The sequence below is a fragment of the Terrapene carolina genome, unplaced genomic scaffold, assembly GCF_002925995.2.
Source record: "Terrapene carolina triunguis isolate 2854851 unplaced genomic scaffold, T_m_triunguis-2.0 Scaffold238, whole genome shotgun sequence".
Classification (NCBI taxonomy): domain Eukaryota; kingdom Metazoa; phylum Chordata; order Testudines; family Emydidae; genus Terrapene; species Terrapene triunguis.
Genome location: NW_020664589.1, coordinates 14,088,884 through 14,103,151, shown reverse-complemented (window position 1 = coordinate 14,103,151; position 14,268 = coordinate 14,088,884). Strand labels below are relative to the sequence as shown.

The following is a 14,268-nucleotide window of genomic DNA, read 5'->3' as shown; positions in this document are numbered from 1 at the left end:
TCACTGTATTTAAGCTTTTATTAAAACTGTTGTTATTGCTGCTGTTTATGGTGGCGTCTGTCCTGAGGATCTCACAATCTAGAAGGCAAACAAGTAGACAGTGGTTCAAGGAAAGAAAACAATAATCCTTGCTTTTATAAAGTAGAATTTGGATGCAGCAAAGTTGGCAGAGATTTAGCTGAGCAATTCAGTGGGAGTTGCATGTCTTCTCATGCTTTACCATTTGCATCTGCAATTATCTTGGTAAACACATTTGGTTTGTATAAGGCTGCTTTTGGAAGTCAAATTGCCACCTGTTTAATGTTTCTAGACTGATTCCAAAGGGCTTGAAACCATGTTTTGATTTATCTGAATTTCCCTGTTACATAGTTAGTGGCTAATGGATGACTTGGTTTTGTCCTCTTGTGATAAATAGTAAAACCAAATCAGTATGTTATGCCTAATTAACATGTGTGGCCCTGAAAAATTGAAGCCAGTTGTTTTTTTAATCATTCTTTCTGTGAAATTTTCCAATGTAATAACTGCATTCCCTTCAACTCCAGGAGAGGCTTTTGCCCAAAAAAACACTGAAATCACCTTGGTTAAAAAGAAGACTTGTACTGATGTTAGACTGAATCCAGGAAATCAGTATTTGATCATGGGAAAAGAGGCCTTTCAGACAACAGTTGGTTTCAGTTTCAAGTAAGTAAATTATTATCAGAATGTGCTGAGCTCTCTCCAGAGCATGACATGCTTCATTCTCATCAACAGTGGCAAAGTTCTTGTACACCTCTGGTTATGTCATTTATTGTAATTGATTCAGTATTTTAAGAACTTGTTTAATCCATTTTGTGTTACCCATTGTTTTTATGCTAATACACTTCTTCAGCTGTCCACATTTAAAACAGAGGAAAATAAGCACAACGGAATCCCTTTAATATTATAATTTTCTCTTGTGTTTATCTTTTTTTCACTCCTTATGTACTAATGAGCTTTCTCTTTTGTCTGTGTAGATACCAGTATCCATTAGACTCTATGACTTGGATTGAGTGGTGGCCTTCAAATACAGCTTGTGCATCTTGTAAAAAGTTTGTAGATACAATGGAAGAATTTTGTGAAGAACTCTTTATCAATGGCTGTTAACTTCCCTGTGAGAATTCTGCTGAGTAAAAATTGCATATTGAGTCTCACTAAAAACATGTATTCTTAGCTGTTTATTAATTCTTTCCAAACTTTAACATTCATAGCTAGGTTTACTTGGAAAGCTTCATTTGCTTATATTTAACAGCATCTGTTTTTATAAGATAATTATTTTAGACTTGTAACTTTTTGCATTGACGCTAAGGTGGGACGGGGGAATATTCCAGAAATACTGCAAAGATATTTGAAATCAGATGAAATTAAATGGAACACCATTTAAAAAAAAAAAAGAAAGAGAGAAATATTGCTTTGTACCAAAACAGTTGGACCCACTGAAATGCAATATCTTATTAAAACATACCCCTTCCTTAATTTTATTTTCCTTGTATTTTTGTTCATCAGATACTGTTCTTCATTTCTTCATTTATATTCTGTCATACAAATTGATACTAAAATATACAGTGCTACATCACACACACTCTCTTTTTATGGGATAAAATTATTTAAAATGGGTTTACTTTTTAAATGAAACATATTTCTATTTAACCTCTCTGTCTGCTGAGGTTTTATAGCAGGTCCAGCACCATACTATCGAAGTACCTAGGGTAAATTCCTCACCCCTGCACCAGCCTCACTATGCTAGGTGAAGTGTAAAGGAGCTCTAAAAGCCTGGGATCCTGCCAGGGAAGATTCCCCTAGTGCAGGAACGGTGGAAGACATGTCATAAAGCTGTTCAAAGTATGCCAGGGACTGCACTAGCCCTCTGAGCAGCCCAGAATCAGGATGCAACCACCTTAATTACCCTTCCCTCTGTCCTGTAAGTTCTTTGCTGCACCTCTTAGGCTATGGCTACACTGGCGCTTTACAGCGCTGCAACTTTCTCGCTCAGGGGTGTGAAAAAACACCCCCCTGAGTGCAGCAAGTTACAGCGCTGTAAAGCGCCAGTGTAAACAGTGCCCCAGCGCTGGGAGCCATGCTCCCAGTGCTGTAAACTAATCCCCTCGTGGAGGTGGAGTACCTGCAGCGCGCGCGACCACACGCACTTCAAAGCGCTGCCGCGGGAGAGCTCCCGAGGCAGCGCTTTGAAGTTTCGAGTGTAGCCACGGCCTTAGTTGGAACAGAGAATCTCGCTCCCAGTATCTAGGACCTAGCTCAGCAAATGAGTGGCACATTCTCTGCTGAATGGTTAGTAACAGTTAAGGTTTTCCAGATGCTCAGATAGGGAATAACTAGAAAATTTTGAAATCACGTACCAGAAAGTTGTGAAAATGAATGCTTGAGGGACATGAATTTATGTAGAAGCATCATAATTTGTAAATAACAGAAAATGTGTTTACATATCAGAAAGCTAAGTGGCATAGTGGCCTTTTAATTTGAGAGAGACTGTCATGTTTTAATTGTATGTAACAGTATTTGATATTGGGCTTTATTTTTCAAGTAAACAATCCTTACGAGGATTTGTTAATTTCATAAATTATATCATGTCTGTTAGCCTGAAGGCTCATAAAATGCTTTGCACAAATATCTTTGTGTATATATATAGAAATCATTTCACCAAACACTGAAATGCAGACATCTCTTGGGTGGAATACAGCTGTTTTATCAGTGCACTGCAAAACATTATAACAGGAAGTAAAGAAAACAATATTCACTGAAATACATACTGTTAGTGTAGTAAGCCTTAGATTTGAAATATAAAGTGCAGACTCTCTAAAACTTTAGGTACAAATCTGGGAAGGAATAACTTAACTCTTTATCCTTTTGAGGCATATAAACTGAATTCCATGCTATTTACAGTTTGAAAATCTTTCAGACAAATGCTCTATGTGAACATTCAGTATTCTGTTTACACCTTTTGTAGGAGTAATAGTTAACATGCTGTCCTTGGTCAAAATGGTCCCCACACCACTGTTGTGCTGTATGGTGTCCGTGTACCAATAGTTCATCCGACTGCAACCGTGCATCTGAAAGGTGACTGGCTGCATTTCAATTGTGAAGTCAAGCCAAGTCAAGCATCAATCTATTGTCCCATGTCATTATTGTCGGTGTGCTTCAAGGCACTGGAGCGCTTGGTCCTACAGCACATATTACCTGACGTGGAGAGAATTTGACCCCTGACCAAGCCGGCTTTCACCGAGGCCATAGCACATGTGACCAAGTACTCGCACTGACCAAATTTGTTGAAAATGGCTTCCAGAGAAACTTGAAAACAGGCACTGCTTTCATTGATCTAACAGCAGTGTATGATACAGTATGGCACACTGGCCTGCTTGCGAAGGTATCACGGGTCCTGTTACACAGGCGTTGTTGAACTGTTCCTCCGCGATAGGCAGTTCAGAGTCCATATTGGGGAGAAGACGAGTGCTTGGAGACAACAGAGCAATGGGTTACTCCAGGGCTCTGTGCTTTCTCCAACCCAGTTCAACCTTTACATCAATGACCTGCCAGCAACAGAGTCACAAAAGTTCATTTACGCAGGTGACATCTGTTGCGGTACCACAGGCACGGATGTTTCACGAGCTTGATGCCACCTTAAACCGAGACACGATAAAGTTAGCTGACTACTGTAAGACTTGGCGCCTCCAGGCAAGCATCATAAAAACAGTCTCCAGTTTGTTCCATCTTCATCACGCCAGCGCAACCCAAGAACTAAATGTTTATCTGAATGGTCAAAAGGTGAAGCATGAAGTAGAAGCGGTCTATCTAGGTCTGACCTTAGACCGCACACTGAGTTACCATGCCCACCTGAAGAAGACAGCAGCTAAAGTTAAGACATGTAACAACCTTCTTAGCAAACTGGCAGGTTCGTTTGGGGTGCTCGTGTTCCAACTTTGCAGATGTCAGCTCTTGCCACCTCGTATTCGGTGGCAGAGTACTGCACACCAGTTGGAGTCAATCATCACACACCAAACTGGTGGATACGCAGTTACATGCTGCCATGCGCATCATCTCTGGCACCCAGTGTCCGACCCCACTCCCATGGCTTCCAGGTCTGAGCAATATTGCTCCTCCTCATATCAGACGAGAGGTTGCCACTGGCAAGTTACTGGAGAAAGTACACGCCAACCCAAGCCTGCCGCTGCACAATGACCTTTTGAAACCACCAGCTGCACGTTTGCCGTCACGTTGCCCATTATGGTCTCATCCGCCACGCCAGGATGTTAGGGTGGAAACCCTCTGGCGAGAGGAATGGATATCTGTTATTGTCCCAACCATCCCTCGTCGCTGATCCCACAATCTGCCCGCCTGGTTTTGACCTGCCCCGTCGCCAATGTCTCTGTTGAACAGGTTCTGGACTGGGCAAGGTCTCTGTGCAGCCAACCAGTGTCTCTGGGGCCTTTGTGACAGCCCTTTGTGCAGCTGCGGCGCAACACAGACGATGACGCACATTGTCGATGAATGCCTGCCGACTAGGTTCAGTGGTGGCCTAGAAGAACTGCATCACGCCACTGAAGATGCCATTGCTGGCTAGACGACTATGCACACGCTAAATAAATTGTGAAGTGATGCCTGTGTGCACTGACTGTACTGTAGTTTGTAAAGCATTTTGGGATCTTTTCGAATGACGGGGCTCTGTAAAATATCATTATTAGCAAGCAGATTTGTGTGTCACGTTTTGTTAGACGCTTTTTGAATCCGCACTAGTTATTTCTTACCTGGAAAGTGTTGACAGCGTGTTCACCACTGTACAGGTCACTAAAGAATTCACAGACCCGTCCAAGAAGCATAACACATTTAATTTTTTTAGCACATTTTAAAACAGCAGCAGCCAGTAGGATTTGGACATGACAGAAGCACCTGCAGCATGTGCGATGTGTCGTGGCTTTTTTCTAATATGTTTTTGTTCATGCTGTGAGCTACAAGATGAGAGCTATTTTTGATTAAAACAGCCTCACACATTATTAACTCACATTTTATTTTTCCACGGTATAACAAGCTCTCAAGGGGCTACATCAATTAACTTTAGAATATTTTGTCAAGCGTGTTTTGTGTATAAAAAGAAAGTAGGAAGTCTGCAACCTGGTTTTCTTCCTTACTTTAAACAGAAGAGTATTGATCATGGATATCTTGAGATATTCAGTTATCCCTATGTATGCACAAACCCAAATCAGGCTCTGAAATACTGAGTAAGAAAATCAATGTGCTCATGTTTGTAGCTGTTACATTTAAAATAACAGCAAACTAATATAGAGAAAAATAGTACTTTCCAAAAAATGGAGTTGCCCATGATATTTCTGAGTAGTCTTCTCAATAAAATGTGCCTTTTTTAATTCTGAGCATTAAAGCACTGTATAGATTATTAACAATAATCCCGTATCAAATTTTAGAGTTGCTATGCAATCTAAGAAGAATGCTTGGGACAAGAAAGGTCACTTCATGGTTTGATACTGTGCCTAGTACAAAGATTAAAAGAAAGCAGTGCAAAACAAAGGCAAAAAAAGTAGGCATGCTGCTTGTAATGAAAAAACATGTGATGTAGGGGAATCCCACTTAGAGAGAAATTGAATTTAGTGTTTCCTCTTGCTGGTGATATGCTAAGAATTTTAAGTTCTTAACCCGTTTGGTAAGTTGTCTTTAAACATTATTATTTATTACATAGAGATTTTTCAACCAATTTTAACATTATTCTTTTCTTCTTGCATATCATATTTCTTCTGATAGATAGTGCTGATTATATTTTTCAATTTGTGGGGAGAGTCGGGGGAACAATCTTTATTTTAAAATTAGGAAAAACGTTTCCTACAGCTTGTGTTTAAACAGAGCAGATTTTGTCTTAGGTATTATTAATCCTTACTAGAAATGTTTTCAACAATTGAGTTTATATATTTCATAGCATGATAACAGCATTGATTAAATAACAATAACAAAATTTAGAACTCCTGCTGAATTAAATTTTGCTGATGAACAGGGAAAAGAATGAATCAATGTATGCCTGAGGGTGGATCCTTGATTGTAGAAATGTTGTAGAGTCACTAAGGTACTTTTTAACATCAGACTCTGTATACATGGGTCACTCTTTGGAGAGACACTGCCAATTGCTTTTTTCTCAGCTGTGTGTGGTTGGCTTTTTTTTTTTTTTTTTTTTTTTTTTTTTAATTCTCCTTTTACTTTTGAAAAATATTGATTTCTCCTCATTTCCTCTGTTCTACTGGAGAAACATGATGCAATTTTTTTGTTTATTCACCAGTGTCTGTGGCAGTGTCCAAAAGAATGTGTACAGCTTTTGAATCACGGCTTCTTTGCTTGTTGCTGTAGCAGAAACAGCAGAGGGAGCAGAAGGACATTATTTTGTGCAGGTCCTATAAAAATAGCAGTTAATATTTTGAGAAAAAATATTTCTCAAAACAGAAGGATTTCTAAAAACATACAAATATTGAGACTCCTGGGATCATTGCCTGCAAGACTGCAAAGGTTTTTTGTTTTGTTTTTAATGGTACAGTGCAAGATCCTTCAAATTTCACCTTTCCTGCATGGAGGATCTTTTTTTTTTTTAACTGCAAGACCACCATGTTATTTAATGGCTAAGTGCCGTGATACTTCAGTCTGAGGCCCCAGGAGCCACAAGTGGCTCTTCAATGTGTCTCCTGTGGCTCTTTGCAACACATGATATTAAAACAGTGTGTGATTGGTTAATAATTAAATCAGGATGCTTTTACTATGTTATTAACTAATTGTAGTTGATAAAATAATAATACTTAGTCAGAATAACCAAGCAAACATATATGAAAGAGTAAATGAAACAATGAATTCTCTCTACTCTGGCTCTTTTGGGTAATGATGATTGCTAATTTGGCTCCTGAACCACTGCGGGTCTGAGTATCACTGGCCTAGTGGATACAGCGCTGGACTGGGACTTAGGTGACCTGTATTCTATTCTTGGCTTCGCCACTGACTTTCTGGGTCACCTTGGACATGTCATTTCACCTCTCTGAACCTCAGTTTCTCCCTTTGTAAAATGAGGGTAATGATACTGACCTCCTTTGTAAAGCTCTGTGATCTACTGATAAAAAGCTCTGTATAGGACGTAGATATTATTCCTCAAGGCAGGATGGTGGTGGGTGGGTCATATTTTAGATCTAAATTCCTTGGCAGTGAATTTTTTTAACACCACCCAAAGGAACTCTAATTTTATGTTAAAGTAATGGGCAAGAAAGTGGCCGAGCCCTATACAGGGTGCAAGGAGCTTTCTGATGACTGTCATTGTAGTCTCAAGTGTAAGTGCTGCTGCCAATTGATCGGGAAGCTGCACCCTGTCCAAAGATGGTATAACCGCCATGCTCCTCACTGAGGCTCGGTGCCTCGTTGGTGCACCTGCCCATCACTCCCTGATTCGGCTCCCTTGTGCTGAAACATTTTACCCAATTGCAGCTTAAAACCACAAAACCCAGGAAATTCAGAATTAAGGCTGAAAAAGTCCCAGATGTCTTTACTTAATTCTTTTATGAGCAGGTGTTGCAGAAGTCTTGAGCACTGGGTAATGTTCCTGGTTGTAAGTATTGCTTGAGCTGGGCATGATGCGTGATTTAAAGCATGGTCTATCAGTAGTTTTCCTCTTTCATCTTAGAGTTTCCTGGCTTTTGTGGGTTTAGCACAGACACTTAATGATATTTCAGCAAATTAGGTTGTTCTGTGGTTTTAATTTTATACAAAGTCAGCTCACTTCAAAAGCCTTTTACTGCTATGTACATCCTGCCAATAACAGCAATGTGAATTCGTCAAAATTGCTGGTCTTGCAATAAAAAAATTGACCGAAAACCCACAAAGGTCTTGATCAGTGGTACAACAGTGCCTAGAGCTTTGGATAATACCTTATTGACTTGAATGGAGCTATACTGATTTATACCCGTTGAGGATTTGGCCCTTAATATTTATAGCTGGATGGGGAAATAAGGATCATGTTCTCAAAAACCACATGAAGCCTTTATATTTAGAAAATAAGAATGGATGGTGTAACATCCTTACAAAAGGGAGTGTATGAACCTAGAAAAGTAGCTGGCAAGGAAAATGACACCTGAAATGATACCAACTGTCTGAGACAGATACAGGAACTGAGAAACAGTCAAACAAAATCCAGAGCAGTGGAAGTGCAGCCCGCTGCTAAAACCGAAGGAGCCACGTCATGAGCCTTTAGTTTTGCTTTCTGCTATTCTGCCCAAGGGGCTCCTCCCCTCCAAGGCTATCACTGGAGGAGTTATATTGAAGAAGAATCCTGAGCCAGACTTAGGGTATGTCTACGCTGCAATTAAACATCTGCAGCTGCCCCGTGTCAGCTGACAGGCTCAGGCTGAGGGGCTGTAAACTTGTGCTTGACATTCGGGCTCCAGCTGGAGTCCAAGCTCTGAGACCCTGTGAGGGGGGAGGGTCCCAGAGCCTGGCTCCAGCCCAAGCCCCGACATCTACACTGCAATTTTACAGCCCCACGAGCCAGAGTCAGCTGGCGGCCCAGCCATGGGTGTTTACGTGCTGTGTAGACATACCCTTAAAGGCTTGCCTGAGGCTCTAGTCTCTGCAGTCAGCAAGTCTATAGGGTGAGATGCCAGTATGTAAGTGCTGAGAGTAGCTCTTTCTGTAACTGGTGTTTGTTGTTTAGAAGTGCTGTCACCACTTAGACAATGTTCATTCTGGAGTTTCTGGCTTCTCTACTGGTGAAGGTGTCTTTTTAAAATGAATACCACTAATAATAATCCTTATAGAACACATCTCATCCATAGGTGTCAAAAGCACTTTGCAAAGATAGGTGAGCATTATCAGTCCCATTTAACATATGAGGAAACTGAGCACTAGAGGCCAGTTTCTTAAAGGTGCCTAAAGATGCAGACAGATGCCTAATGGGATTTTCAAAAGTGTCCAAATGCTTAATTCCCAATTCCCATTAAAATCAATGGGAGATAAGAGTCTAGGCTCCTATCTGCATCTTTAGGCACTTAAATACTTTTAAAAATCTGACCTGAGGAGATGAAGTAATTTACAAAAGGTCAAGGAATAAGTGTATGGTGGAACTGGGAACATAAGTCTTCTGATTTCCACCCTTGTGCTTTATCCATTAAACCTCAGAGCCGTATCCCTTAATTTTAAAAAATACTAATAAAAGGGCACTGTTGGATTACAAATAAAAGTTGTAAAACTGTGACCTGTATTATGAAATAATTTAGATTATTAAGCATGAAAAAATGAAAGCATTTACTTTTTCTTCATTCCTGTTGATTTGTTTAAATGTTGCATGCTGTTCAGCCTCTAAAATATACTAGACTAGTCCATTTCATTTTCGGAATGGTCATGCATTAAAACAATGCAAATTTTTATTGGTTGAAATTTTTTTTTAAATGGAAATATTTCTATTGCTTTTTAGATTTTGTGAAATCTTGTCTTTATAAAAGTGAAATTTGGGTCCCAAATGAACATCATGCTGCTACTTTCACAAGGAAAACATTTTTAAAGCCTTGTTCATACCTAACTGTGTCTCTTCTTTATTCTTTTAGTTATAAGTGTTTCACACCACGGTTTTGGTCAAAATAGTACAGCAGCCTTATCCATGGTAAAATTCCACAGTACATTATTGATTTTTCTAAATATATCTTATACTTAAATGCCCCATTATCTAATTAGTTTAGATAATCAGGCTCCCGCTGTAATCCAGAAATATTTTCTCCTCTCTGAATGCTTATACTTTAGATTGACTGACTGACTGACTGCAGTTCATCATTACAATAAGCAATTCAGAGGGGAAAAAACACCCCCAAAATACACTTTCATGTATTTTTTTTCTTATTCTCAGAATTATTACCTATGAGTCTGAAGTTTTTAGATGGAAGTTTGTACACGACTAATGGGAACAGCTTTAGACTGAAGCCTTCAGACCATCTTCATGGCAGAACACACGGTAGAGCCCCAGCATTTGGAGCATTTGGCATCAGGCATCGGTACATCAGCTATGAGTAGCTCGCCTACTTCTGGAGAGGCTCTGGAGAAGTATATGGCTGATGTTTCCTCTAAATATATTTGTCCTCTCTGCAAAATGTTTCTGGAGAATCCAGCACAGGTGCCATGTGGTCACAACTACTGCATGTCCTGCGTTGAATGGTTATTAAGGTAATCCTATTATACTGAACGTAGTAACTGCGATTAGGTCGTATCACTACGGCCCTCATGAGCAAAACTGACCTGGAACTAGATCCAATATCTGCAAAACTGTCTCTGTTGGGAAAAAAAAGATACGATCTCAGAGCCCTGTCGTACAAATCTCATCTCATTGAAGTGATCCTTACACTTGTGAACTACTCATGTTAGTGAGAGTTAAGGGATTAGGCCCCTTGTTGGTAGGTTTTTTTTTTTAAATTAAGATACCATGTTATATTTCTCAGCATCCCTAAGGGGTTAGATGATGCCATGCTTTGAACTGGATATTGAGTCAGGATGGGATTTTGACAATTGTCCAGGTGATTTAGGAGCACAACTTCCATTGGCTTTCATTCATTCAGGCTGACAGCCAATGAGACTTATTACTTTTTATTTTTGAGATCCATACTTGGAGAGAGGGAAAGAGAATGAATATTGTATTTTAAATTTGTTACATCTCTGGAATTGATATTTACATAAATGTGATTAAAATATCTCCTTTGTATGAAGCAAAGACCATGACTTGATTGGGGATTTTTCTTTTTTTATTTCTATTTGCATGAAAAATTGCATCATTATCTATACTTCTTTCCAAAGCAAATATTCCTATTTGATTAGATTGCAGACCCAGTTTTCAAATATGACCACCTCACTAGGATGTCCAAAATATAGAATTTTTGTTACTCAGAGCCTAAATATGTGGCTTCTCACAATATCACATTCCCCTTATTTCCTTGTTGTTTTTCACTGACCCATTTAAGTCAGTCTCGTTTTAAATTGTTCACTGTCTGATTACAGGTTATGGAATGCAAAGATGTCATTTTGTTTTGGCAATCAGGTTCAGTCTTGGGATGGTGCTGTAGAGTGGGGCCTCAGGCACAGTTCAAATTTGGACAAAGTTGGCATGTGTGTTTGGATCTAGGGTTTGAATTCTGCTTCTGTCTAATAACAATAGTAAACCAGTGATTTATATAAGGGAAGAGGTGGGGATTAAGGGGAACCAGAGAAAATCTCTCTTCCCTCCCCCACTCCAGTATCTGTTTTCTGGCCAGAGAATGCAATTAAAATGAAGAATATATAGGACAGCGTGCTCTGTGCCCCCAGTTTCCCTTTTAGTTACCCAGGTACAATCCCACTGACTTCATGTGATTTATGTGAAATTCACAGGGGCGGGTGAGGGGAAGTCATACACAGCTCTTAAAGCTGCAGAATGAGTTAAATATATTCAGCAAATGACAATGCAAGGCATGGAAATAAGAGCTATATATGACTTCCCCTCACCCGCCCCAGTGAATTTCACATAGATCACATGAAGTCAGTGGGATTGTACCTGGGTAACCAAAAGGGAAACTGGGGGCACAGAGCACGCTGTCCTATATATTCTTCATTTTAATTGCATTGGCATCTTTTTCAGGGAGACAGAAACATTGTGAAGATTCCATGATGGCTCAGGTTCAGTCCCTTAGAAGAGCTTGATTGTGTTGTTTGAAATGGCAAAAATGGCCTAAAAATGGACAACTGCAGTTTTCAAAGCCTTGTTATAGGTGGGAAAACTTTTGTCAGAAACCGCCAAGCAAACACCAGTACTCTGAAAAGGAGGATCAGGGGCTCTTAGAACCCAAGTATTAATTTATCAGGTGGTTTTTGAAATGATAGCAACAACTGGGCACATAACCAATCAACAATGAACTGAAAGGTGGTCATTGACTTGCTTATGAGGCGATTCTGTTGTACAGAATACAGTTTTGCAACCTTCTCATATTTCTATGTCTCATGGTGGACAGCACGGGCATCAACAAATTCATGATACAGCTTGTTAATTTCTGCTCACCATGGCTAGAACCCCAATCTGGAATGGCCCTGAAAAACCTGGTTTGTTAGCTGCCTGCTAAATGTAGTATAATTTATGGCTTCTTGGCATCACCAAGGGTATGATTGCTTAGACAGCCGGCCAGACTTCTGTAGGCATAAGTGGAGATATTCTGATCATGAAGAATGAGGAACTTCTTCTCAGCATCTCTGCAGCACATAAAATCACAGACACTTTATTGGCCCAGGGGGAGCTGTTTAGTGATACGTTTTTAATGCTTTGCTTTCTAAGCAAAGCCAAGATATTTTTCCTTCTTTAGAAAGTTTGATGGTTCTTTTGTGGGAGACCCAGTAAAAGGAAAGGATGACAAGAGTCTCATCTTCCCACATGTCCCATATGTATACCCATGCCAACCCTTACCTTGGGGAATTGAAAGGTTGAATGGACTAGTAATGGAAGATTTCACCTCTGGGTCACCCTTCATATCCAGCCTGGTAGTTATCAAAAGCATTTATCATGTAATGGCTGCTTGATGGTGAGCAAAACGAGTTTGGGTCTCAGCCCAGTTTACAGACAGGTGTCCACATTCTAAAAACCACCATCAGAACTGACATTAAATGGCCTCCTTCTCGGTCTCGGCACGAAGGCAGCCTGACTCTGCACCCCAGAGGTCATCGCTTTATGCTAGAATAGAATCACTTTTGCATGGCTATGTGGAGAATGTTGTAGTGCCAGTGCCCATGCTATACCAGTTCTATGGATAAACAGAGGACTTTGTTCTCCAGGGCTATCACTCCAGTTCCTTTCCATGGATGCTGAACTGTCACTAATATATATTTTAATGCTTTGCTTGGTTGTTGCAAACAGTTCCAAATCATGCCAGGTCTGTACACTGTAGTAGCTGTGCTCAAGGCGGAGTGGGCCCAATCAATCTCTAGTATAACATGTATCTGACGAAGTGGGTATTCACCCACGAAAGCTTATGCTCCAATACATCTGTTAGTCTATAAGGTGCCACAGGACTCTTTGGGCTGGCCTACACTGGGGGGGGGGGGGATCGATCTAAGATACGCAACTTCAGCTACGTGAATAGCGTAGCTGAAGTCGAAGTATCTTAGATCGATTTACCTTGGGTTCTCACGGCGCGGGATCGACGGCTGCGGCTCCCCCGTCGACTCCGCTACCGCTGCTCGCTCCGGTGGAGTTCCGGAGTCGACGGGGAGCGCGTTCAGGGATCCATATATCGCGTCTTAACTAGACGCGATATATCGATCCCCGATCAATCGATCGCTACCCGCCAATACGGCAGGTAGTCTGGACATACCCTTTGTTGCTTTTTACAGATCCAGACTAACACGGCTACCCCTCTGATAGTATAATTTAGTTATCAGGCTTGAATTTTCCCCTCAATGGTGGTAGGCGAAGGGCCAAATTCCCTTTTCACTGGTACTAGTGAAACCCAGTTGATTCGCCGATAAAACTGAGAGGAGAGTGTGGCCCAAAGTATGAATTTGTATGAGTTTTTAGTTTTCATTGACTAGCTGCCCAAATTCAATGACATTTCCAAGAGTTTTACTTTTAAAACTGCTTTTTTTTCCTCTCAGAAACATCCCTGATCCAGACTGTTTACTGTGTGGAGAGAAAATAGTCACTGATGATGCAATTTTTAACTTCGGCTCTGTGAGTAATTTTGCTCATTAATCCCCAAAGCTTTTCTAAGAAACATAAGAAGAAAACTATATATCCCAATAATACTAGGATATAAACTCAAATGGCAGAGAGAACTGCAATAAAATATTTGATGGGATTGTCTAAACAGTCTGCCTTTGAATGCTCCTTTTCTATTTCTGCAGTGTTTAATGTGTTGCTGTGTGAGTGTAACTGGGTATTAGAGACTTATTTCTCTCATATGGGTGATGACGACTATGCTCAGACACCTTACTCCTCTTCCTTCTTCACACGTCTGATTTTAAAGCCTCAGAAACACTGACTCAGCCATCCCTTCTAACATGGCAACCTAGAAAATGTGTATAAAGCATACTGAAATTAATATATGAAAAGCACCACACGCTATATTCAAATAACATTATGACTGTGGCACACACAGCTAAAATATGAGTTAACTACAGGTTCTGCCCTTAACTTGCATTGTAGGTAAGCTCTGCAGGGGACTAAGATCACTGGGCCAAATTCAGCCCTGGTGGATGTAAGTGCAACTCCCA

The 14,268-nt window shown here is 40.4% G+C and overlaps 2 protein-coding genes across 3 annotated transcripts in view; both read left to right on the top strand.

Annotated features, from left to right (window-relative positions):
- Nucleotides 1-1,491, top strand: part of C5 (complement C5) — a 49,236-nt gene extending 47,745 nt beyond the window's left edge. Inside the window, exons 40-41 of the mRNA XM_024206695.2 lie at nt 543-681; nt 993-1,491. Coding sequence (XP_024062463.2) covers nt 543-681; nt 993-1,122 — 269 coding nt within the window. The 3' untranslated portion in view covers nt 1,123-1,491. The remainder of the gene's footprint in view (nt 1-542; nt 682-992) is intronic.
- Nucleotides 1,492-9,440: 7,949 nt separating this feature from the next.
- TRAF1 (TNF receptor associated factor 1) overlaps nt 9,441-14,268 on the top strand; it is a 57,964-nt gene continuing 53,136 nt past the window's right edge. The window contains exons 1-3 of one of the 2 annotated variants that reach the window (XM_026657303.1): nt 9,441-9,655; nt 9,896-10,209; nt 13,651-13,726. In XM_026657303.1, coding sequence (XP_026513088.1) covers nt 9,986-10,209; nt 13,651-13,726 — 300 coding nt within the window. In that variant the 5' untranslated portion in view covers nt 9,441-9,655; nt 9,896-9,985. Of the gene's footprint in view, nt 9,656-9,895; nt 10,210-13,650; nt 13,727-14,229; nt 14,253-14,268 lie in introns of those variants that run through there. The other variant, XM_026657304.1, reaches the window with a different exon arrangement.